This window comes from Octopus bimaculoides, chromosome 1 (assembly GCF_046866305.1).
Source record: "Octopus bimaculoides isolate indiv1 chromosome 1, ASM4686630v1, whole genome shotgun sequence".
NCBI lineage: Eukaryota > Metazoa > Mollusca > Cephalopoda > Octopoda > Octopodidae > Octopus > Octopus bimaculoides.
Window position 1 is genome coordinate 58,242,905 of NC_142928.1, and position 24,928 is coordinate 58,267,832.

A 24,928-nucleotide genomic window follows, 5' to 3' on the forward strand; every position below is an offset into this window, starting at 1 on the left:
TTCTGGCTTCATTCCTTGCGAGCTTACGTATGTCCTCAGCAGTTACAGCCCATGTTTCACTGCCATGTAGCATGGCTGTTCGTACGCATGCGTCATACAGTCTGCCTTTTACTCTGAGTGAGAGTCCCTTTGTCGCCAGCAGGGGTAAGAGCTCTCTAAACTTTGCCCAGGCTATTCTTATTCTAGCAGCTACACTTTCAGCGCACCCACCCCCACTACTAACTTGGTCGCCCAGATAGCGGAAGCTATCGACTACCTCTATTTTTTCACCCTGGAATGAGATAGAAGTTGTTTCCTGTTTGTTTACAGTCTTTATTGCACCTGAACATCTGCCACAAACAAAAACTAACTTGCTAGTTAACCTGCCTTTGATGTTGCTGCACCTCTTATGTGTCAATAGCTTGCACCGGGTACATCTTATAGAGTTACTACCTACTCCTTTTCTACATACTGAGCAGGGCCATCTACCTGAAGGGGTTTGTGTTTTGTCTACCTTCCTACTTATTAGGATTTTGGTTTTAGCTAGGTTGACTCTAAGGCCCTTCAATTCTATATATATATATATATATATATATATATATATAATATATATATATATATTATATATATATATATATATATATATATATATATATATATATAATATATCCTTGCTTCCACACCTTAAACTTCTCCTCTAGTTCTGATAGTGACTGCGCAATTAGTGCAAGGTCATCAGCATAGAGGAGCTCCCAGGGGCAACCTGTCTTGAATTCCTCTGTGATCGCCTGGAGGACTATGATAAATAGGAGGGGGCTGAGGACGGAACCTTGGTGGACCCCTACCTCTTCCCGGAATTCATTACTGTACTCATTTCCAACCTTCACCCTACTGACAGCATGTCTGTACATGGCTCGCACAGCTCCCACTAACCATTCTTCTATCCCAAGTTTCCTCATTGACCACCAGATAAGGGATCGGGGGACCCTGTCAAAGGCTTTCTCCATGTCAACGAAGGCCAGATACAGAGGTTTATCCTTGGCTAGATATTTCTCCTGCAGCTGTCTCACTAGAAATATGGCATCAGTGGTGCTTTTACCTGGCACGAACCCAAACTGCATCTCATCTAAATTGATTTGCTCCCTAATTAGTTGGGCTATGACCCTCTCCGTAACTTTCATAACCTGATCTAACAGCTTGATGCCTCTGTAATTATTAGTGTCTAAAGTGTCACCTTTACCTTTGTAGCAGTTTACTATGGTGCTGCTACACCAGTCATTGGGTATGACTCCTTCGTGTATCACCTGGTTCGTAATACGGGTGACTAGGCTGTAGCCAACACTGCCAGATATTTTGAGCACCTCTACAGTGATTCCTGATGGGCCGGGGGCTTTCCCTGTCTTCATACTCTTAATTGCTTTATCTACCCTGGTACTGTCAACTTGGATAGCTTGTCCCTCTGTTGGGTCAACATACGGCAGGCTCTCTTTCTCCCATTCATTCTCTTTATTAAGCAATCTATCGTAGTGGCATCTCCAGACCTCTTTCTTTGCAGCCTCATTTAGTGCAAGCGTACCATCATCCATGCGAACACATTTCTCACCTACAACATCACTATTCTCTCTCCTACACTGTCTTGCAACACGAAATACTTCGAGTCTTTGGTCCTCACGGCGCAGAACATTGGCAAATCTTTTCTTATCTGCTTCCCCTCTGGCTAAATAAACCTGTCGCCTAGCTTCCCTTCTGGCAGATTGGTACAATTCCCTGCTACCACCGTTCTTCCAGTCCTTCCAAGCCTGTTTCTTTTGTCTAATAGCCCCGTCTACATCCTTGTTCCACCACCACGTTACTCTGGGTCGAGAGGGGACTTTACACCAGCCACAGATCTGGTCTGTCTTCCATGTTGTATGATGCTATATTCCCTTCTATTTCGTCAAATGCTTCAAGTAACTTGTCTCTAAATCTCTGTCCATTTGCAGGGTCTTTAAGTTTCCATACCCTTCTCCCCAGGCCGGTCTACTTCTGGGCACCCATATTGCCTTGATCTCAAAGTCGCTAACTACTAATCTGTGTTGGGGTGTACATTCTTCGCCAGGGAGGGTTTTGGCATTTATAAGCTTCCCTCTTTCTCTAGTTCTGGCGAGGATGTAGTCGATTTGGCTAGAGTGTCTGCCGGATTGGTAGGTGACTAGGTGACAGGCAGGTTTCCTGAAGTTGGTATTGCAAACCATAAGATCGGTTGCATCACAGAACTCCAGCAGTCTAGTTCCCTCCTCGTTGCGGGAACCGAAGCCATAGCCTCCATGTATGCCATAGAAGCCTCCAGCACGACGTCCGACATTACCATTGAAGTCACCAGCCACAAAGAGAAGGTCTCTGTCTCTTGTCGACGAGGTAGTTTGCAAGAGGGTGTCATAGAATTGGTCTTTCAGCCCATCCGGGAGCCCTGGTTGAGGGGCATAGGCTGAGATGACAGTAGCTAGCCTATGATGAAGCACTAGTCTAATCTTAAGTACTCTGTCACATACTCTAACTACCTCGATTACCTTATCAATCCATTTCTCTGCTAGAAGTATTCCTACGCCCCCGACTCCGTCAGTGTTCCCTGCCCAGAAAAACTTGTACCTGTGTTCTTTGCCTGTGAGGAACCTCGCAGAACCTCCTCTCCATCTTACTTCTTAGATGCAGCACAGATCTACGCGTCGCCGTTCAAGCATCTCAACAATCTCACCAGACCTACCTTTCAGCGTGCCGACGTTGAGAGTGCCAATCCTGACAGTGTGGGAGGAGTGGGTGTCAGAGGAGTGGGCCCGTGTGACCCTGGGATGGGGGGTGGAGCGTGGCCGTTTTCGTGCGGGTGACACGTAAAAGCACCCACACTACACTCTCTGAGTGGTTGGCGTTAGGAAGGGCATCCAGCTGTAGAAACTCTGCCAAATTAGATTGGAGCCTGGTGTAGCCATCCGGTTGCACCAGTCCTCAGTCAAATCGTCCAACCCATGCTAGCATGGAAAGCGGACGTTAAACGACGATGATGATGATATATATATATATATATATCATGGGTTGGACGATTTGACTGAGGACTGGTGGACCAGGAGGCGACACCAGGCTCCAATCTAATTTGGCAGAGTTTCTACAGCTGGATGCTCTTCCTAATGCCAACCACTCAGAGAGTGTAGTGGGTGATTTTACGTGCTACCGGCACAAGGGCCAGTCAGGCGGTACTGGCGACAGCCACACTCGAAATGGTGTATTTTATGTGTCACCTGCACAGGAGCCAGTCCATCAGCACTGGCTACTTGCAACCAAATTCATCGTTATTTTCAAAATTAACAAAAACCACTTAGACAGTGAATTTCATTTGAAATATGATCATGAAAGGGTTAATCTCTCCCTACTTTTTTTTTTAACTAAAATAACTAAACTTTATTGTAACTTTAACTTATCTTTTGTTTTGTTTTATAGTTCCTGGAGATGGAGGCAGCCAGATTTCTGCAAAGTTGAACAAAAGCCTAAGTCCTTTTGTCTACTGCGAGACGAAAACTAATTATTATTACACATTATGGTTGGATCTTACTCAAATCACAATTGCTCAGTGCTGTTTTGTTGATAACATGAGGTAATATTATTTAGTCATCATTGTCATCATTTAACGTCCTTTTTTAATCTCTCTAAATACATGTTTGTATTTTTTGTGAGTGCATGTGTGTGTGTGTTGATAATTCCGGTTAAGGCATTTCAGTTCATATTGTAATTATACTGTAGCCTCATTCTTTCATAAAGAATTGTTTTTGTCCAATAATTATGACCTTTATTTTACATAGTACTTGCTAGTATTTATTATCACTAATGGACGGATAAGTGACTATTTCTAGACATAGTAGCAATTGAGTTGTTAAAATACTTGACCATTGACCTAAAGGTGAAAACAATATATGGGTTGAGGTTATAATATAGATGAAACTGAAGACAGTTCTTGTTTAATCTTAGACCAACCCAGATCTGGCCTATGAGGGCATTGAAACAGAACCATCTGCTTTCTCACTTGATAATATTGTTGTAGGATATTTGGCATTGCCTGAAACAAAAGATCCAGATGATCAATTTCTTGAAAAAAAATCATGGTAACTTTGCATCAACGTATTCTTTGAAACACAACATTTATATTCTTTGTTACTGAGTGGCACAGTTAAAAAAGACTGTTATTTCTGGCAAAATGTTAAATAATTTTCAGCCAAAGGTTTCCAGAGAAACAATGCTCTTTGCTTTTCCACCTTGAGCACTGACAAAGATTGTCCTGTTTCCAATACATAAATATCCAACATATAACTATCTATAAGAGAAATAGAATCTTTCCAACTATCATCCAACTATCTTCAATAAATGCATAAGCTTTACAATGTCCATCAACAAATCACAAATCCTAAAGAATCTGTTGATGGACATTATAGATTTCAAGGCATCTTTTGAAATGCTAAATCAGTAGGACGTTATTACAGTGGTAAATATCTTTGTGTAATGAAACATTTATTAATAAAAGGTCATTAAAATATTACTAGATGTTGCTTTGAGATTTGTAGGAAAACATGAAGTTTTTGACCCCAAATTTTATACACAAGAACAAAACCATTTTAATGTGAAATATGTGAGATATATTTTGAAAATTTTAATCTTGCTGTCCACCTATATTTCACTGGAATTACATATGTACACTATGATTGTGAAATATGAGGCAAAGTTGTTGTTTTTGTTGTTGTTAATAATAGTTATTTAAACACAATGAACAAATATCGACTGGAGAAAAATTCTTGTTGCAGTTGGTTAGGTGAAAAATTTTTTGTCAATAGTACTGATTGAGAGAGAGAGAGAGAGAGAGAGAGAGAGAGAGAGAGAGAGAGAGAGAGAGAGAGAGAGAGAGAGAGAGCCCAAGAAAAAGGGAAATAATTAGGAAAAGTACTGGCTTACAATGTGTTGGATTTTATAAGAATTAAAAATATTATGAAATTGAATTCAGTCTTAATAACTATCACATGATGTTGAGACAAGGAGATGCACAGTGAGAGAGAGAGAGAGAGAGAGAGAGAGAGAGAGAGAGAGAGAGAGAGAGAGACACCAGGCTTTTTCAATGCCTGTCTACCAGATCCACTTGCAAGATTTTGGTTGGCCTGGTTCTATAGTTGCTTGCCCAAGGTGTCAGTAGAACTTAACCCAAACCACATGGTTGAGAAGTTGAACTTCTTAACTGCATAACCATATAATTATGCCTGTGTTTTTAACTCATGCCTGCATCTATATATAAAAATCATTTTTAATCATGGAACATGAAGTAGATAAAGCTATAAGTAATAACATGTAGATTATTTCCCCTCAACATCCCCCATTAGTTTCCCCTCCCTCTTTGGCCTACCCTCATGACCTCCCCTACCAACTTTCTGTCCATTAATGACTCTCACTCACCACCCTAATCTGTTGCAAATGTCTTCGATCAAAGCCTCAATTTGGCTCAGTTTAGTGAGTCAGATTTGGTAGATGGATATGGCAGTGAAGCTCATTGTGTGTGTATGTGTGTGAGAGAGAGAAAGAGAGTCAGAAGGATCATTATGGCCTGAGTGCTTATTCAGAGTTACTTACCTCTACATGGCTGAAGACCCAAGTCACATTCATGTTTCATTTTTTATATGATTTCTATAGCTGGATGCCCTTCTTAATATCAACCACTTTATTGAGTACCCTGGTTTCATTTTACTGTGGCAGCAATAGTGTGTGTGTGTGTGTGTGTATTTGTGGTGTGTGGTTTTTATAATGTAAATCAATGTAAAATCTGTGCATGGAACAAAAATGCCGTATGATATTTTGGTATTGAGTTATGTCTCTTTGAGTCAAAAAATAAAGTTAACCATTCAATAGAGACTGATAAAAATATGTATCAAAGTTCTGTGAGTCAGTTATAATCATATATACAGCTACTGTCCAATGACTGAAACTAGTAAAAGAAAGAAGTAATATTCAGTTAATTTCATTGAAGTTATGCACATTTTAATGTACTTTTCTTAGGGGCAATAAACAATGCCAATTTTGGTAGATTTTATCAACAGTACCAAAAACTCTTTGTTTTAGCTTGTACTAGCTTATCTTTATGAAAGATCTAAAAATGAATTTGTTATGATTTAGGTTTATATTTTTTTTCCTGTAGTGTTTTACTAATCTCATTCTTTTAACTCTCAGGTTAATATATGATCCCAAAACTCGAAAAACATTTGACTCACCTGGTGTTAATGTAAAAGTTCCTGGCTTTGGTAAAACTGAAACAATAGAGTTTTTGGACCCTTGGAGAGAAAAGTTTAGTGAGTATTGTTTGTTTGTTTTTTACCTCAAAATTTTCTGGCTTTGATTTTCATTGTAGAATACATGGCCATAAAGCAAAAACTACAGAGACCAAAAAGAGAACTTTTATGTATCCACTTGGTCAGCTCAGTGTAGCAACTGAGTATTCCCTAAATAAATCCTACCATGTTTTAAATGGAGATTACGTGTTCCCAGTATGAAATCTTATAACAAGCTCCCTGAGACAGGATGGTCACATTTTGAATAATAGTCAATAGATTTTTGATTTGTTGTTTTATTTGTGTTATATGTATCCATGTAAACAGAGTTAACTGGTGTTGTTTAACAACTGCAGTATTGTAGTATGGTTTACTTACAATCTTTGAACTTGTTATCTATTTTATGTTTAAACATTGTAAATCTCCAACAGGCTCACATCCTCACAGACACACTTTGTGCAAAAGTCACTTCAAACCAACATAAACACTGGCTTTGACAATATCCTTTTCTATACCCTCAAACATTGAAGTCCAGAGCTAGTACTCATACTCAGAAAACACTTCAACCCTCCCTTTTCTACAGGAACATAACCTAATCTTTTGAAACACACTACACTGTTTCTTATTTCCAAGAAAGGCAATTTCTCTCATTCTGCCTTTTGTTGTCCAATCTTACCCACTTTCAATGATGTTCTTCAGCACCTTAAATCTCTCACTCCTTAACAACCAGAATACAACTTCCAACAAGACAGATACACTGAAGACCTAATCACTTACATCACCTGCCAGTAGGCTCTCTCCTTAGAGAAATTGGGTGAGAGCAATATTGTTGCCCTATACATCATGAAGCTCTCAGTGATGTTTAGTATATGAACCTCCTATTAAAATTGCCCACCAAGGACCCCATCTATTTCTCATGTCTTTGATTGTTGGTTTCCTATCTGATTGCACTATTTCAGCATGTGTTGATAAAGATCTTTGCACCTGACTCTCAATGAACTCTGATGTACCTCAGGCTTCAGTTTTGTCCTCTATTTTCTTCCTTCTACAAATGAACAACTTACTTGCCATCATCTCCCAAAATTCTACAAAGTCATGGGTTTTACCCTTTCCTCCAGATACAGCAAGTAAAAGCAAAAAATAATCCATATACATTAAGGTTAATCATACTGATTTCTGTACCTTGCTGTTCAATTACTGCAATTTAAACAGGTCCCAGCCAATGAAGAAGCCATGCTAAAAATATTAGCCAAATTTGTTCAAATTACACTTTATCATCATAAAACAGGTAGAGCAGAATGGATAATGTGATCCTAATTACATAAATAGATGGGATGCTCAAGTCTGGATTGCTTTTGATCACAGCAGACTGTAACTTACCAGCAATAGGTTCCAATGCTGTAATATTAATTTTTAAACACTGCTTTATCATAAAATTGAAAGCATTCTTTCTAAAATAGAAAGGTATGTATCCATATGTATTTTGAAAAATAGATCTTCTGATCCATTCAATTATTAATCAAAATTTTACTTAACCCAAACAATGAGCTTCAAAATTGATTATATCAAATGCTGCAAGTAAATTTAAAGATTTTATACAGTCTTTTGATTTGCTTGAACCCAAATCATCTATTGATTCCTTCCAATATTTTTTAAACTTTGGGCAGGCCTTGCAATAATAAAACACTTGTTTTTCTGCCTAAATGTGATGACATATTTAGATGTCAGTCATCTGTCCTCAAGTCATTCCTCAGACATTTGTAAAAAGGAAAGGTTTTCTTTTATATACAAAAAGTATTTGTAAACCATGTCAAGCTATTTATTTGTTTTCCACAAAAATAACAATAAATTTTTTGGAATAAAACTGCAACTCATTTTGTTAATTTCACAGCCAGCTACTACTACTTCATTGTGGAACGACTTGTAAAACTGGGATTATCTAGAAATATTTCTATCCGAGGAGCACCTTATGATTTCAGACGTTCTCCAAGTAAGTTTGCTTTTTCTCTTTGTTGTGTTTTCCAGAAAAATATACTATTACAATATCTAAGGAAAGTTATCCTATACATTATTATATTGCTTATAATGCAGGTATTTTTAAAATTTATTTCATATCACATTATATGAACAATAGTGCCATTGATTACAGGTTTCAAGTTGGCTCTGCATTTCTAACAGTGAGAGTGACACGCTAGTATCTAATTTGGTATAGAACAAATATTGCAAGAGATTTCTTTAATTTCAAGGACTAGTTTGTTTCTTTGTTTTATTGTTTTCTCACTTTATATGGTACAACATTTTTTGTTTTTGTTATCCACTTTCTCTTTATCTTTCTGTTTTGCTCACCTTGCACATTCAACAGATCATATGTAACTCCTTCCTCTTCAAGTCTTTGGTAGATTCTCTCTATTCATTACCACATTTTCTACATAAGCTTCTTTAAGTGGTGCTAATTCTGTTATTTTAATTTAATTTAATTTTGTTTATAAATAAAAATGACTGATGTCACTACTGTCTTTTGCTAACAAATAAAAAGCAATGATGCTAGTTCAGTTTTCTGTTTCCTTTTGAATTTTGAAAATGATAATTTTATCTTAAAGATGTTGAAGCACAAGATTGATATAAAATCCTTTAAATTTTTAGGCAAGCTTTTCGTTTATTGTCAATATTCTCTCCACTTCTCTCTCTCTCTCTCTCTCTCTCTCTCTCTCTCTCTCTCTCTCTCTCTCTCTCTCTCTCTCTCGCTCTCTCTTTCTCTCTCTCTCTCTCGCTCTATCTCTCTCTCTCTCTCTCTCTCTCTCTCTCTCTCTCTCCCCCTCTCTCTCTCTCTCTCTCATACATACACACTTACATATGTATCATTATCTAAAAATGAATTTTTTTTGTTTTTTTGTTTAGATGAATTTCAAGAATATTTCAAGAATTTTAAAGAACTCGTTGAAGAAACTTACAACATGAACAATAACTCCAAAATTACATTGATAACACACAGCATGGGCAGTCCAACAATGCTGTATTTTCTGAATAATCAAAAACAGGCATGGAAGGATAAATATATTGGGAAGATGATTACAATTTCAGGAGTTTGGGGTGGTGCTGTGAAACCTCTTCGGCTCATGATTTCTGGTAAGATTGTACAAATGTGTATCTATGTATGTTATGGTTGTCATCATTTCTAATCTTAATATCCTATATTTTATATACCTTTTTTTTTCTTTCTTTTTAGCATTGGGTGGAAGGAAGGGCTTTTCAAAACTCTAGATATTTGCACACTCTCAGTAGCTGAGCAGGATTTGCGAGTACTGTTTTTATATTTCATATGAAAAACGACCATTTTAAAGTACAGACTGCTTGCTGTAGAGTTAGTCGAGTGATCTTGACATCTACTCATTTAGTCAAAGATTACTGTGTATTTACCACATATAGCACCAGTTGGTGCTATAAAGTTAGACATGGCCTGGGCCTATACTGGCCGAAAAACCTATCAAAGTTATAGTCTTTATTAGAGATATGACATCACACTTGTTATAAATAAGTAATTTTATGAAATGTGGTTGAAACATTTGTAATGTGGCTGGGAAGCAGACTTCTTAACTAAACATGCACACTTATACCTATGGCATATCTGTGTTTCTTACACATCTATACCTAAATATATATGAACGTCAAGCTAAGTGAAAGTATGGTCGCTCTTGCATACAGGCTCGTCCCTTGCAACCCTCTCTAGCTGAGCATCCCTAATCTTGTGGGCTCATAAGTGCTGATGCCACATAAAAAGCACCTGTGCCATTGCTGCACAAAAGCATCCAGTACACTCTGTAAAGTGGTTAGCATTAGGAAGGGCATCCAGCTGTAGTAACAAAATCAGACATGGAGCCTGAACAGCCCTTCAGCTGGTCAACTCCTTTCAAACTGTCCAACCCATGCCAACATGGAAAACAGGCATTAAACGATGATGATGATGATGATGGCGGTGGCGGCAGCAGCGATGTATATATCACACACATCACTATTATTATCATCATCATCATTTAACATCCATTTTCCCAGCTGGTATGGGTTGGATGGTTTGACAGGATCCAGTGAGCCACATGACTACAGAATGTAGGGAGATGATACACAAAATGTAAAAGTTGTGAGGAGGGGGATACACAATGACTGAGTTGGAGGCTAGAAGTACAAAAGTGTGGCTGCAGTAAATAACAAAGGGGTAGGCATCTATGACAGATATGAGGTGTTGAGAATGATAGCAGATATGTGAGGTATTAACCATGAGATATGAGGTGTAACTCAGAGTAGAGGGAGAAATAACTGGAGGCACAGTAATGGGAAAAAATAGTCTGGGGAAGGATGAGAATGAGGAATGAATGTTAATAGGAAGTGGTTTCAAGGGAAGGAGGAGATAACTGGTAACACAAAAGGAGTATGAAATATGTGCCAATGCAGCTCTTAAATTATTACAGCTACTGAGTAGTACTATAGTTAGGAAGATGAAATATGGAGAATGCTTCACAAGTGGTGTGGGGAAGGAGGTTAAATGCAGGGGCAGGGCCCAGTATGTTCAGGCATAAACATTTTGTCTTTAGAACCTCACTTTCTCAGTGATGGATGGGTCTTTTCAAGCTCAGCAAATTGCCAATCTTCTGAGTCCTTTGTCATCTCCTCCAAGAAGCTCAACAACTTGAAATCAACCTTTAGTACATCATCTCATGTCTTCTTGGGTTTCCTTCTTCCACAAACTCCATCCACTTCAAGCAATTAGCTTTTCTTTATACATACGCATCACACGACCAAACCAGTGCTGTCTTCTCACTTGCTACATCTGAACCCACTTATCACTATCTGTTTATCATATTATATGTATATAAAGCATTAAAAATATGCTGCTATAGAATTGTCTGAGATAAAAATCTCTTCACAGACTTCTGTTAAAAAGCAGTATGTATTGGAGCAAGACAAAAATTGTCATTGCAATGACTCATGAGAATGACAGATGCTGTTTCACCCTTCTTGAGGCTTGTCAGTATCATGCTTAAACAAAATGTGTCTTGATGTATTAAAAATAGTTAACAATACATTCACTGGGGAAGCTTGCAGAGCTCCATAAAAAACTAATGTATGCATTGAAACAGCATTAAATTAAAATCACTATGAATATAAACTTGTGTTGTTGCTTAAGATAGGCTACAGAGAAGATTCATCATGAAGTTAGATAACATCTAGGATTACTGAAAATAATGATATAGCAATAATAATTTTAAATAAATGAAGACAATATTAACTTAGCAATAACAGTTTAGGTAATTTTTTTGTTGGTTGTAAAACAAGTTACTAAGGCTAAAGGAAATTTACTACAAGGATACATGTTAAAGGTTTTTACTTTTTTCCTAAAAACATTTTTCAACTAAAAGTAAAAAATCTTGCTTCAAAGTTGTCCATAATTACTTATTTGCGTTTATATGTGATTGTTTCTGTCAATGTGTACATGTATCTATATCCTGTTATTTGTGTTGTGTTTGTAGTGTATATATGTGTAGACTATTTAACAATAACGAATGGCTTGGAATTGACAAAAGTGTCCAGAAAATTATTATTATAAGAAGGATGGTAATTAACAGTAATGTTTCAAAATATATTTCCTCTCTTTCTCAAACACGTTTTGTAAAGTAATATTTCAGAATATTTTTTTCTGCTTTTATTTACAGGAGATAATCTTGGCATTGTTTTACTGAAAGAAAATGTTATTCGAACATACCAGCGTAGTGCATCTTCAACAGCTTGGCTTATGCCATATGATAGTTTTTGGAAATCTGATGAAATCCTTGTGTCTCGTCCTGGACGCAATTATACTGTTAAAGACTATAAACAGTTGTTTGAAGATTTGAATTATACAGCTGGCTATGAAATGCGTAAAGACACAGAAAATCTTGTGAAAAACCTCCATCCACCTGGAGTGGAAATTCATTGTATATATGGAGTAAATATACCTACTCCAGCTACATATCAATATGATGAAGGATTTCCTAACAGTGCACCAAAGATAATATATGGACCTGGAGATGGGACTGTAAACAAAGACAGTTTAGAAGGCTGTCTTAGATGGTCAAAACAACAAAAACAGTCTGTTCACAATTATACTGTTGAAAATCAAGATCATTTGAAAATATTGCAAAGTCAAAAATTGATTGATCTGATACAAGAAATAGTAACCAAGAAATGAACTTTCTATGGATAAAAGAAAAAATATTTTTATAACAATATATAAAAGCATTTATTAAAAAAAAAAATATCATATCAGTATTTGCATTTTATTTAACAAGAGAGAAATTTGTGATCCCTCTTATTTTTGAGTCTGACATCTTTAAATCATTTTGCTTTTATTCTTTTACTTGTTTCAGTCATTGGGCCCCATCCATGCTGGGAAGGGTATAGTCAATCAGGGTATTTGAAGGGTATAGTCAATCAGAGTGACCCTACCAGTACTTATTTTTAATCTGTTACTTATTCTAGCAGTTTCTTTTGCCAAGCTGTTAAGTTACAGGAATGTAAACAAACCAACACTATTTGGTAAATGGTGAAGCATATGCTCAAATGCACACGCATGCACACACACGTACACACACACACACACACACACACACACACACACACACACACACACACACACACACACACACACACACACACACACACACACACACACACACACTTATGATAGGTTTCTTCCCAGCTTCCATCTACCAAATTCCCTTGCAAAGCATTGACTGACTCAGGGCCATAGTAGAAGACACTTTTTAATCACACACCCATGCCTGAATTTTTTTATTTATATTTTTTTAAAAAAGTCTTTTGAAATGTTCTTAAAAATCTTTTGTATATGTTGTTTATTTATTTATTTTTTTTTTGTACATGAGAGAAACACCGAAATTTTTATGTAGTTTGGTTGATTATGATTTTAAATTGTTAACCTCTTCTTCTGAAAATAAAATGTCACAGTTGTAAGTTTTCTACCAATTTGATGTCATTCTGTCTATTTTCATAATTCTAAGTTTGAAACCTTTGTATTTTATGTAGCATTAAGCAAATAAATGTTATTCTGTGAAACCCAGTAAATTTTTTTTAAGCTTAAATAATCAAGTTAGTGCTTAGATTATTGAGTTAGCTGGGAAAAATTATCTGTTTCATTAGAATTTAATTTGCTCTGCTTCTATAGTTTACAAACCAGATAACTTTCATTTATAGTCTCGAACTGTGCTCCGCAACTGGTATGTTGCAGCACTGGTGTGCCATGAGATGATACTAGGTGTGCCACAGTGTAACCTGAATATAATTTTTTTCCCTATACTTTTAGTTATATTTTTAGTTCAGGTGTGCCACCGAATTTTGAAAAGAATATAAGTGTACCGCAAATGAAAAAAAGGTTGTGGAGCATTGGTGTATAAGGTTGATGTTTAATCACATAGTGAGTTAAAAACAGGGGGATAATTGTATCAACTATGTCTTTTTCTTTTTTGAGAGCTTACTTCTACTCTATAGTGTTTTTGTTTTCATTGTTTTAGTGAATAGGTATTTAGTATTAATATTTAGCTAAAGAGAATGTGGTGGACTAGCAGAATTGTTACCGTACCAGACAAAATGCTGCTAAGTATTTTGTCCTTCTTTACATTCTGAGTGCAAATTCTTCCGAGGTTAACTTTGCCTTTCATCTTTTCAGGATTGATAAAATAAGTACCAGTTGAGTACTAGGGTCAATGTAATTAACTTACCTCCTCCCCTAACATTGCTGGCCTTGTGACAAAATTCGAAACCAGTATTTAATTAAAGACTAAATTACTGTTTAAATACTGTTGGAGTTAAAATTTCACTTTCATTTTCCCAAGATTTATTAAATAAGTGCTAGTATTATATACAAGATTGATTTTGTTGACTATATGTTTACATGCTTTCCCTAAAGGTTGATTCAGGTTGACCAGAAGTTAATTCACAGTACTTTTAAATAGAAACAGACTGTTGCTTTCTTTTTTCTTACCGTTTATTTTACCATGTTTTTAATTTTGTATGAACTATTTCTTTTTGTATGAACAACTACAATATCTCAATGAAATGAAATCCATTTTTAAGCATTTAGACATCTCCTAACCATCTTTATCATTAGTTTACAGTCTTCGCTTTATAAGTTTTCAAAATATTTTACTAATTTCTTTACTAAGATACAAGAAGGTAATTTTAAATTTACACCTTATGTAAAAGAAATTATTTTTCCTTGATTGATGTAGTTTCTCCTATATATTGAAAAAAAAATGTGTATGTTATTTTTATTTTATTAAACTGTGATTATTTATACCATTTTCTTTTTTGAATTGAAAGTATATGTATAATTTCATAATTCAAGTATACAAGCTGTTAAACAAGTTAATCTACTGAAATTGTTTGCATTTATTTTCATCCTCCATCCTAATGTGATGGTAGAGATTGACCTTATTATGAAATTATATGTTGACTATAAATCAGTTTGAAAATTTTATACCCTGTGTTTGTTGAATTATAAGATGATATTTGATTCTATTTTAAAAATTACAAAATTAAGGTTGTCTTGCACAGTGGGTATAAAATTTGGTTATGGAATATGGTGTCAAGCAGTGGTACAGCCCTTATATTAACAGATTTTGTGAATAAAGGAGTATTTTAAAAAAAGATATTTTAGTAAGAGTTTGCATGCACCATTTTTTGTTTTTTAAAATCCTAGTGAAATCCTACCGGTGCAATCATATGAATTACAATACATGGAATTAAGAACTGGTATGAATATAGCACTTTACTGATTGTTGTGGATGGGAAAACATTCCTTTTGTGATTTCTAGGACTACAAAGTAAAAATAATCTGTAAAACACTCCTCATGATTTGTGAGAGTTCTTTGTAGTCTTACAGGATGTGTATAGCACAAAATAAACTATTTTGAGAGAACATATGCTTTGTGTTGTTTTATCTTTAGTGATCTTGTATACCAGCTTATAATGTTATGATCAATCCTGTTTAGTGAAGTGGTTATTGTCTTTAGTGAGAAGGTTGGATAGGAAAATTTGTATACTATTTTAGTAAATGTAAAACAAAGGCTTTATTTCCATTTTTCCGATATTTATTAATTTCAATAACAAAAAATAAAACTTCATTCTGTACATCAAAAATAAGCATTTACTATGGCATTCACAGTCAATGGATTCAGAAAGCATTGAGGAATCAGACAACCTTACAATTCAGCTTTGTAATTTAAGATATCATAGATCAAAGGAAATACATTAGAAAGTCTTACTGTGCAGTTTATTACAAAAGCAAGTGTATGTAAAAGATGTTAGCTGTCACAACAGGTAATAAACATATATCTTCAAATTGAATTTCTCATATTTACAAAAACATGTAGAATCTGTGGCTAAGAGTTGGTGAGTTACAGACTTCTTCATCATTGTGACACAGGAGAAAGTGACCAGCAATGGTTTATCTAATGAAAGTGAAAGTCCTCTGTGATTTCTTATAACTTTTGTAGTTTCACTATCATCCCAGTAAGCTCCTGGTAGCTCTTACTTTTTAACCTGTTTGATTGATCAGTTTAAAGTTGTTGATCATCATGCTTACAAAGTGTTTTGTTTCTGCTATTTTTACTAGGCAACATGACAATGTAAATATAGATAGCAAGAGCAATGACTCATTTATTAATACAAGTATGGTAGCCAATACCATAGTTCATATAACTATAGTTCATATAACTATATCTTTCCTATATACTCTGATTTGGTTGGGTCACTATCTGATTCTTTATGTTTTTACAAAGTGCTTGAAATCTGTCAATGCTTTTTTTAAAAAAATTATATATGAGAGAATACATTTCCAAAGATATTTTTTAAGAAATGTACTCATCTTGGGTTTCAATATGTGAAATGGCAAAGATTATTAAGAGTTATGTACTTATGCTAAAAAATAGATGGAATTATTGTTCATGACCAAAACATTTAATGCATATTGGCCACTTCACTTTATTATAAACAGTACTATGAATAAAATTTTGTGTAAAATACTGTTGAAAGAAGTGAAACCCTACAAAATTAAAGCTTTCTCTGTGTGTGAGTGTGTGAAAAGACCTCTTGAAAATATTGTAACACGGTTGTGGTAATCTAGTCTCATTCCCCTGTACCAAAATACAAACAAATCAGTAATACAATATCTTCACAACATATGAACAGCATGCATCTAAAATCATAAGTTTTACAGATTAGAGATCACCACTACTACCTCATAACCTATTAAAAAGGACAGAAGACAGCTGAATTGGTAGAACACTAGACTGAAGACTTCTAGGTTTGACCTCCACCACCACCACCTCTGCTCACTCCCAGTCAAGTTCTGCGGTCAGTTCAATTACTTATACATCTCCGCACAAATGTGAGCCTTATGTTAAAAGTATTATTACTATAACATTTACTAAAAGGGTAGAAATATACAGTCATCATTATTATTATTATTAGTAGTATTTATGTATTTCGTTTATATTACTATATGTGTATTTATATAATTAAGATAAGCACATTATAATTATCATTATTATTTATTTTTTTCTTGAAATTATATCAGAATTATTATTGTTGAAGCAGTGTCTGCTTATCCAGTTTGATAAACCCATCTTAGACAGCAAGGTGAATTACCCTACTTTCCCACACTTTCTCCTCAGTTATGACAAGTACTGCAAGCTTTAATTACCTCAATTACTGCAACTCACAGGTCTGAAAAGATTAAATAAATGAAGTAACTTTAGTTTGTGAAGGAAGAAATAAATTGAAACTAATCACGAGAAACACAATAACAGTTATCTTTGCATATGTACTACCACAGATGAGTGAATGGACCATATCTATGAGGCCTTCTAGTAGACTACATTGATAACAAATCACAACTCAAATTACCATGGCTATACTGGACATATTGAGCAACACCTTAGCAGTTACATTGATACTCATAGAGGTTATGGATATGGTACGAGTTATAAAGAAGGATAAGGCTCTTGGAAATCTGAGTTGCAAATAACCCAATCATTTGCAACACTAATTTCAGGATTACATACCAAACAGGTAAACACACATATAAACATGGTTGTGAGACTAAGTCTTTCCCCAGGTAAGAATGTACCACTCAATGTAGACTACTAATTACTGACTTCAAGTAAGGGCTTACTTGATTCAGTGACATTAGATAATACTCGCAGGTATGGAAACTGACAAATCCCTGCAGCAGACATGTTCATAAAGGTCTTCAGTGAAATGTATGTTAAGAATGTGAGGGAGATAGCAACCTCTACCATAGACAACTGGAAGCTTCTCTATATAACAACCTGTTGTGAGCCACAAGCTAGATCTGTGGATGGAGCAAGGTACCATCCTGAGAGAAGGCAACATACGAGGTCTGATCAATAAGTATCCAGACTGTTGCCATAGTAACAAAGCTTAAAGCACACTGAGTGAAGCTGCTCAGCAAAAATTGACCTTGAACTCTGTTGTGCATGCACAGTAAGTTTTAATGTTCTAGCTCACTTCCACTATTTACAGCAGTACTTGGAAGGGAGGTGTATAGTATGTGATTGTCGCATTGACCATGACAGAAAGTTGTCATGGCGATACCTGCTCAGAGGCCCACACAAAGTTGCAGAAAGTGTTTGGAGAGGAATGTATGAGCTGCATACAAGTGTACAAGTGGTTCAGACATTTCCAAGATGGCCAAAAAATGTCAATATTGACAAACGTTCTGGGAGACCCACAACCAGTAGAACTGAGAAAAACATTTCAGATGTGCATGCAGCTGTGAGAAGAAATCATTGAATCACCATCAGAGGATGTGCAGCTTAGTTACAGTTCAGTTCAGTCCATTATCACTGAAAGATTTGGGTTTGAGATGCATGTTTGCCAAGTTTGTGCCCAAACTGCTTTCAACTGACCAAAAAGACGCTTGGGTTTCAGTTGCACAAAATCTCTTTGATTGTGTCAAGAACAATGAAAACTTTTTGAAAACTTTGCATAGGCCTCTGAGCAGATATTACCAAGCTTTTGGCAAAATTTGATGCAGATTCTCTGCTCAACTTTCTATCATGGTCAATGTGACAATCACATGCTACACACTTCCCTTCCAAACACTGCTGTAAACCTTGGAAGTGAGCTAGAATGTTAAAACTTAGTGTGCATGCACAACAGAGTTTAAGGTCAATTTGTGCCAAGCAGCTTCACTCTGCATGTTTTAGCTTCATTACCATGACAACACTCTGGATACCTACTGATCAGAATACGTAGTGATGCAATGGTACAGAAGATAGTCATAAAAGCTAAGAGACAGATTTCAAAAAATTTTGAAGATGAGCGGTGCAGGGAATAATATCAGGTCATTTGGTGAAAAGCTGGGTGTCAGGTGGAACTTGGAAAGACATGAAAAGCAAGAGGTTTATCAATGCATCTGAGGGACTTAAGCTTTAGAACATCGTTGGAATGATGTCTTGACATCTTGAAATGAGAGAAGCTACACATATCCTTATTAATGCTGAGAAGCTTAGAAATATTATAAGATGTTGCTGAATGTAGAGAATACATGGGAGAAAAATTAGCTACTGCAAACAGACCCAACAAAAGGATTAGCTATTGAAGTTGGTAGCTATATTGGTTGTCTATGTGATTAAGGATATGAAGGCAGGTAAAGGATCCAGACCATCATAATGGTTGAGATGTTGAAAATAGCTGGTGGAATAGGGCTTATCCCAACCACTCATATTCAATCAAGTAGTTTAAGGTATTTTTGATACCTAATGACAGGTATAGTAGTATCATATTCAGCTACTACAGGGGCAAAGGAGATGTTCCCAACAGAAGCAACTGCAAAGGCATCAAGTTAATAGATCAAGTTATGAAAGTAATAGAAAGAGTTATAGTGCAACTGATTAAGAAAATATTTAGCTTAAAAGTGACGTAGTTCAGCTTCATGCCAGACCCTAGGTTCCAATGTTCTCTTCTTAGTGATATGTATTTGTACATATATATATATATATATATATATATAGAGAGAGAGAGAGAGAGAGGGTTATTAATATTTCTAAGTCTCTCTAAAGGAGACTACGGCAGCGGTACTGGAAATTAATAGTTATCGCCAAGCCAACATGGCAGTCCCAAAATTAGGACGAAAGCTGCCGTGAATTAGCTCCAAGAAGCCATCGCCTCTAGCTAGCTATGTGACACACGAAACCTGTGTCCTTTATAACCTTCGAACAGGGGAGGTCAGCAGTTTCCCCTTGCTGGTTTGGCATCTGCAGACTATATATATATATATATATATACAGAAGAAATTCATAACCACTAAGCCTAGCATTCATTGAGCCAGAAAAGACTTTTGACAGAATTCCATACACTGTACGAAAATAAGGTGTAAATGAATGGCTTGTGAGAACTGTGCATATGTACAGAAATGCCATGAGTAACAAGAATTAGTAATGAGTTCAGCAAGGAATTTAGCTTATGGATATGTGTTCACTAGCCTTTATGTTTAGAGTTCTCCAGCTTCTAACCAAAGTTTAAGACCAGTCATATGTGGGAACTCTTGTATACTAATGGTGTAGTTCTCATAGTTGAAATTGATAAAGATTTAGTGTAGAAATTTCAGTCATAAGAACCAGGTCTAATACTGAGCAGCTTCAAAATAAATGTAGTGAAATTGAAGCTTTTAGGTAAAAGGTAAGCAGACAGAACTATACTGTCATCTGGGAAGTAACTACTCTGGAGGTATAGAAAAAGAATATATAGGAATTCCATATGGTCTGCCCACTGTAAATTATGGGTGCCCAAGAGATGTTGTGAGATCACAAATAGACTAACAGATCTACAAGAATAATTAGCAAGAAGAACAACCTTGAAATAAATTCTTTCAAATGCTTGGAAGGCTCTCTAGAAGTAGTTGGTAGCTTTGGGTATATAAGTGACCTAATTAACAATAGAGGTAGCTGTTCCAAAAGTATAGGGGTCAGAATAATAATAGGTTGGGGAAAGTTCAGTAGCTATTATCTCTGCTTGTGTATGAAGTGCAATGTTGCATGGTTATGAAACATGAGCACTGAAAATGGATATGTGTAGGCTAGAAAGAAAAAAGTAAACACAGTCACCTGGATGTGTAATATTGATGCCGATGAATGATGGAGCGCAACTGAATTGAGAGAAAATCTGGGTAAAAGAAGAATTAGATGTAAAATGGAAGTGACAGTTCTGGTACAAACATGTAATGCATATGGAAGATGACAATTGAGTTAAAAAGTGCCAAGCAGTTCAAGTGGAAGGAACTTGTGAAAGAGCTAAGAAAGTCATGAGGTGCAGTTGTGAAAGCTGATCTGAGAATACTGAACCATACTGAACCATACAAAAAATATTAAGTGATTGTGACACATAGCAAAATGCTGCACTAGGAAAGACCTGTTCGACTCATGCAAGTGTGTAAAAGGATGATGATGATGATGATGATGATGATGACGACGATGTTAATGACAATGATAACAATGATGATGATACCATTATTATTATAGTAGGGAGTAATGTTGGGCCTCACAGAAGCAATGACCAAGACCTTTGGTATTATGTTGTGCTTGAGAAGAAGACCCATCAAGCCAAATAAAATCGCAGTCACAGCAGATATCAGTGTCACGCAAATGGCACCCATGCCAGTGGCACATAAAAGTACCTTTTGAACATTGGGCTTCACAGAGGCAAGGACTGAGACCATTTGGTATTATGTCAGGCTTTGAGCAATGGGCTTCATGGAGACAATGACCATGTCCATTTGTCATTATGCTGTGCTTGAGAAGAAGACCCATCAAACCAAATAAAACCAGTCATGGCAGATACCGGTGTCACACAAATGGCACCCATGCCAGTGGCACATAAAAGCACCCATTACATTCTCGGAGTGGTTGGTGTTAGGAAGGGCATCCAGCTGCAGAAACCATGCTAAAACAGACTGGAGTCTGGTGCAGCCTTCCAGCTTGCCAGCCCTGGTCAAATCGTCCAAACCATGCGTGCATGGACAACGGACATTAAATGATGATGATGATGATGATAATGATGATGGAGTAGCAGGAACAGTGCCAAGTCAACAACTTTTCAGCACGTCTCTTTTGGTTCAGTTTTCAGACCCTATCATGGTCATATTAACTTATCATGGACCTGTCTATTACCCTTACATTTCTGACCTTGCATCCTTATTGTTCTAGCACTGCTAATTTCTTTCAGGCTTTCCTATACCCTACTTGTATAAAAATATATAATATTCTGACTGAAAATATTTTAGTCAAAATATGAATAAAGGGGAGTGAGGAAACAAATATGCAGAAGAGGGAGTGGGAAAACATTATCGAAAAATCCTGCTCTATAACCACATCCTGAGATACAGAAAAGCAAATGTTTGATTATAAGCATACAATCCATAATAGCTTGTAAAATAGACACAGGGCTACTTTTTTCTCAGTAAAGTCTACCAAAAAGTCTACTACAATTCATAGTTAAAGTGTAAGAGTTCATATAACAAACTACCTCAACATTTTGCTGATATAGTATTGTTTAACATCCAACAAATAGCAGTCACATTAACAATCAAAGATAATTTTCTGTAACTCACCCTTGCAATCACCTACTGTAATGTTGCAAATGTTTTGAATTGTCTTAAAATATTTTAGAAGGAAATGCCAGTATTTCCTGTTGTTGTATGTAAATAATAGAGTAGGTATGTCTTTTTGACTAACGTTTGTTGTTATTGTCCATGTACTTAATTATATTCTAAACAAATAAAATATTGCCAAACCTCTCTTAAATCACACCATAAGAGCTTAAAAAATAAAGGAAGGGCACTTTGGATAACATGGTGATTGATAAACCAAGCCTGAAAAAAACATAAAAAGGTCACCACTATCTTAAATTCTAAATGACAATTTTTTTATGTTAAAAGCCTACAAAATAAAGAAAACATCCTAGAAAAATTGCCTGACATAATCAATGTAATCTTTTATTTTAGATTTAAAAATATATGATGTAATCACTAATTTAACAGGTATTTTGTTTAAATCTTCTAAATAAATGCAAATCTGTTGGCTGTTGCTAGATATGTTTACATTGAATATACCAACATACATAACTGCCTTATGTGAATTCCCTTCTGATACAAACTACTATCTCTGAGATATTCAATTAATATCAGTTCATATGATTAATGTTTGAAATGTGTGGCGTGATTTGGAGTAAAGCATCTTAGCAGATATACGCAAAGCAGCATATGGAAGATAAATCCACACACACACACACACACACACACACACAGAGGGAAAGGTTGGGATGAGGAGTGCTTTGTAAACTTCTGATAAAAACGTTGTTTACTTCTTGTAGCTTCAGAAATATTCATTATCAATAATTTTATTTCTGAGAAAGTACAGATGGTCACTTTATTTTATAGATGAAGGAACGATGAAAGGCAAAGATAATGATCCTAGTGTGATTTGAACTAAGACTGTAACATGCCAGGAGAAATATCACAAAGCATTTCAATGATTCTGCCAATCCAGCACCCTGTGTGTACTTTATATACATATTTGTGTGTGTGTGACTGTTTGTCCCTCCCCCCATCGCTTGACAGCCGATGTTGGTGTGTTTACATCTCTATTACTTAGCGGTTCGACAAAGAGACTGATAGAATAAGTACTGGGCTTACAAAGAATAAGTCCTGGGTTCGATTTGTTCGACTAAATGACTGAAACAAGTAAAAGAATAAAGGAAAACGAATACAAAAATTCTCTCTTTCTCTCTCTCTCTTTCTCTTTCTCTCTTTCTCTCTCTCTCTTTCTCTCTCTCTCTTTCTCTCTCTCTCTCTTTCTCTCTCTCTCTCTCTCTCACTTTCTCTCTCATACACACTGACACATACCCAAAGAAACACACAGACACACACAGAAAATAAAGGAATTCTCAAACACGCCTGTGAAGACAGCTTAGAAGACAGTAAAAAATGGCCAGCAAGTCTCTACAGAGAATTGGACCCTGTACCTTGGTTCAATTCTCTGTAGAGGTTTGCTGGATACTTTCTTCCATCTTCTAAGGGTATTTACTCAATTTTTTAAGCTGTCTTCACAACCATCCTGCATACTAACTTACTTGGTGCCTCTAAGTTTGTTTACAATGTGTGTGTGTGTGTGTGTGTGTGTAACTGGTACTCTGTTGCTTACAATGACAAGGGTTTCTGTTGATCTGATTAATGGAACAGCCTGCTTGTGAGATTAATGTGCAAGTGTCTGAGCACTCCATAGACACTCATAGCCTTAACACAGTTCTCAGGGAGATTTAACATAACACAGGATGTGACAAGGCTAGCCCTTCGAAATACAGGTACAACTCGTTTTTGCCAACTGAGTGAACTGGAGCAATGTGAAATAAGGTGCCTAGCTCAAAGACACAATGCACCACTGGGAATTGAACTCACAACCTTACAATCATGAACCAAATACCTTAACTGCTGAGCCATGCACCTTCACTTTATATATATATGGTAAAATATTTGCCTAATACATAAGCACACACTAGGCACAAATTATTCTAAATTGATGAATGCATAAATTGCAAAAGTTCATATGGTTTGCTTTCATTTATGTGTAAAGCTAAACACTGATACTGACAAACATATAATAATTACATCCACATGTACATGCATGCAATCAGATATATAAACACATTGTTAAAGGGAATTATTTTTTACATCCACATAAATTCATATAACTGATAAACAGAAGATTTCTGAAATATCTGATGTTTTCAAAATACGTTTTTCAAAAACATTACATCTGTACAACACACAACTTTAGCCAATGACTGAGCCTCTGCCTTTATGAGGATGCTCAATTACCTGATATTGTGGCTAAATCTCTCTCAAATCACATTCTACTATTTTTGCACTTTTATCTTTAAGTGGGTAGATTTATTGAATAATGTGCACAGACTGAAAAGACAGGTCATGACTGGAATGCCTTTGTTTAAGGGTCTGTTCAGTCAAGGTGGACATGGAGTTAATCAACTTTACTCTATTTATGCCATGTGATAATTTAAATCTTCTGTATTTCTGTGATTTCTTCTGTATAATGACTTACATTCCTTTACTGGTTTCAGTCATAGAACAATATTCAGGCTGGAGTTACCACTATGATGTGATTCAGGCAATCATATCCACCCCAGTACTTAGTCTGGTACCCATTTTAATAAAATGGTCCCTTTTATAGACTGGCTTCTTTTTAGCAAGCTACCTCACAGTTTCCTTCTACTAAATCTCACTCACAAGTTATTTGTCAACCCAAAGCTATAATAGAAGACATGTGCTTGAGTGTCACACAGTGGGACTGAACCCGGAACCATGGAATTTCAAAGTGAACACCTAAACTCAACAATGCCTGGATGGTAAAAGATTAAGTACTTGTATTACAAAATTATTTGTCTCGTGTATCTATTCACAGGATATTTAATGAGTCTCAGAAAACTATAAATATGGTTGTTGTCAACTATACAGGATGTTATTCAAGTATGTAATC

General features: G+C 35.9%; 1 protein-coding gene and 1 long non-coding RNA gene across 2 annotated transcripts in view; one reads left to right on the forward strand and one right to left on the reverse strand.

Moving 5' to 3' along the window:
- Positions 1-15,273, forward strand: part of LOC106873007 (lysosomal phospholipase A and acyltransferase) — a 21,786-nt gene extending 6,513 nt beyond the window's left edge. The window contains exons 2-6 of the mRNA XM_052966935.2: positions 3,451-3,604; positions 6,211-6,329; positions 8,200-8,298; positions 9,207-9,434; positions 12,014-15,273. Coding sequence (XP_052822895.1) covers positions 3,451-3,604; positions 6,211-6,329; positions 8,200-8,298; positions 9,207-9,434; positions 12,014-12,528 — 1,115 coding nt within the window. The 3' untranslated portion in view covers positions 12,529-15,273. The remainder of the gene's footprint in view (positions 1-3,450; positions 3,605-6,210; positions 6,330-8,199; positions 8,299-9,206; positions 9,435-12,013) is intronic.
- A 150-nt stretch (positions 15,274-15,423) lies between these two features.
- Positions 15,424-22,081, reverse strand: LOC128247568 (uncharacterized). The gene is made up of 2 exons (XR_016241721.1): positions 21,988-22,081; positions 15,424-17,081 (listed from the first exon to the last, which is right to left on the reverse strand). It is a non-coding gene; the product is annotated as an uncharacterized LOC128247568 (long non-coding RNA).
- Positions 22,082-24,928: the final 2,847 nt, after the last annotated feature.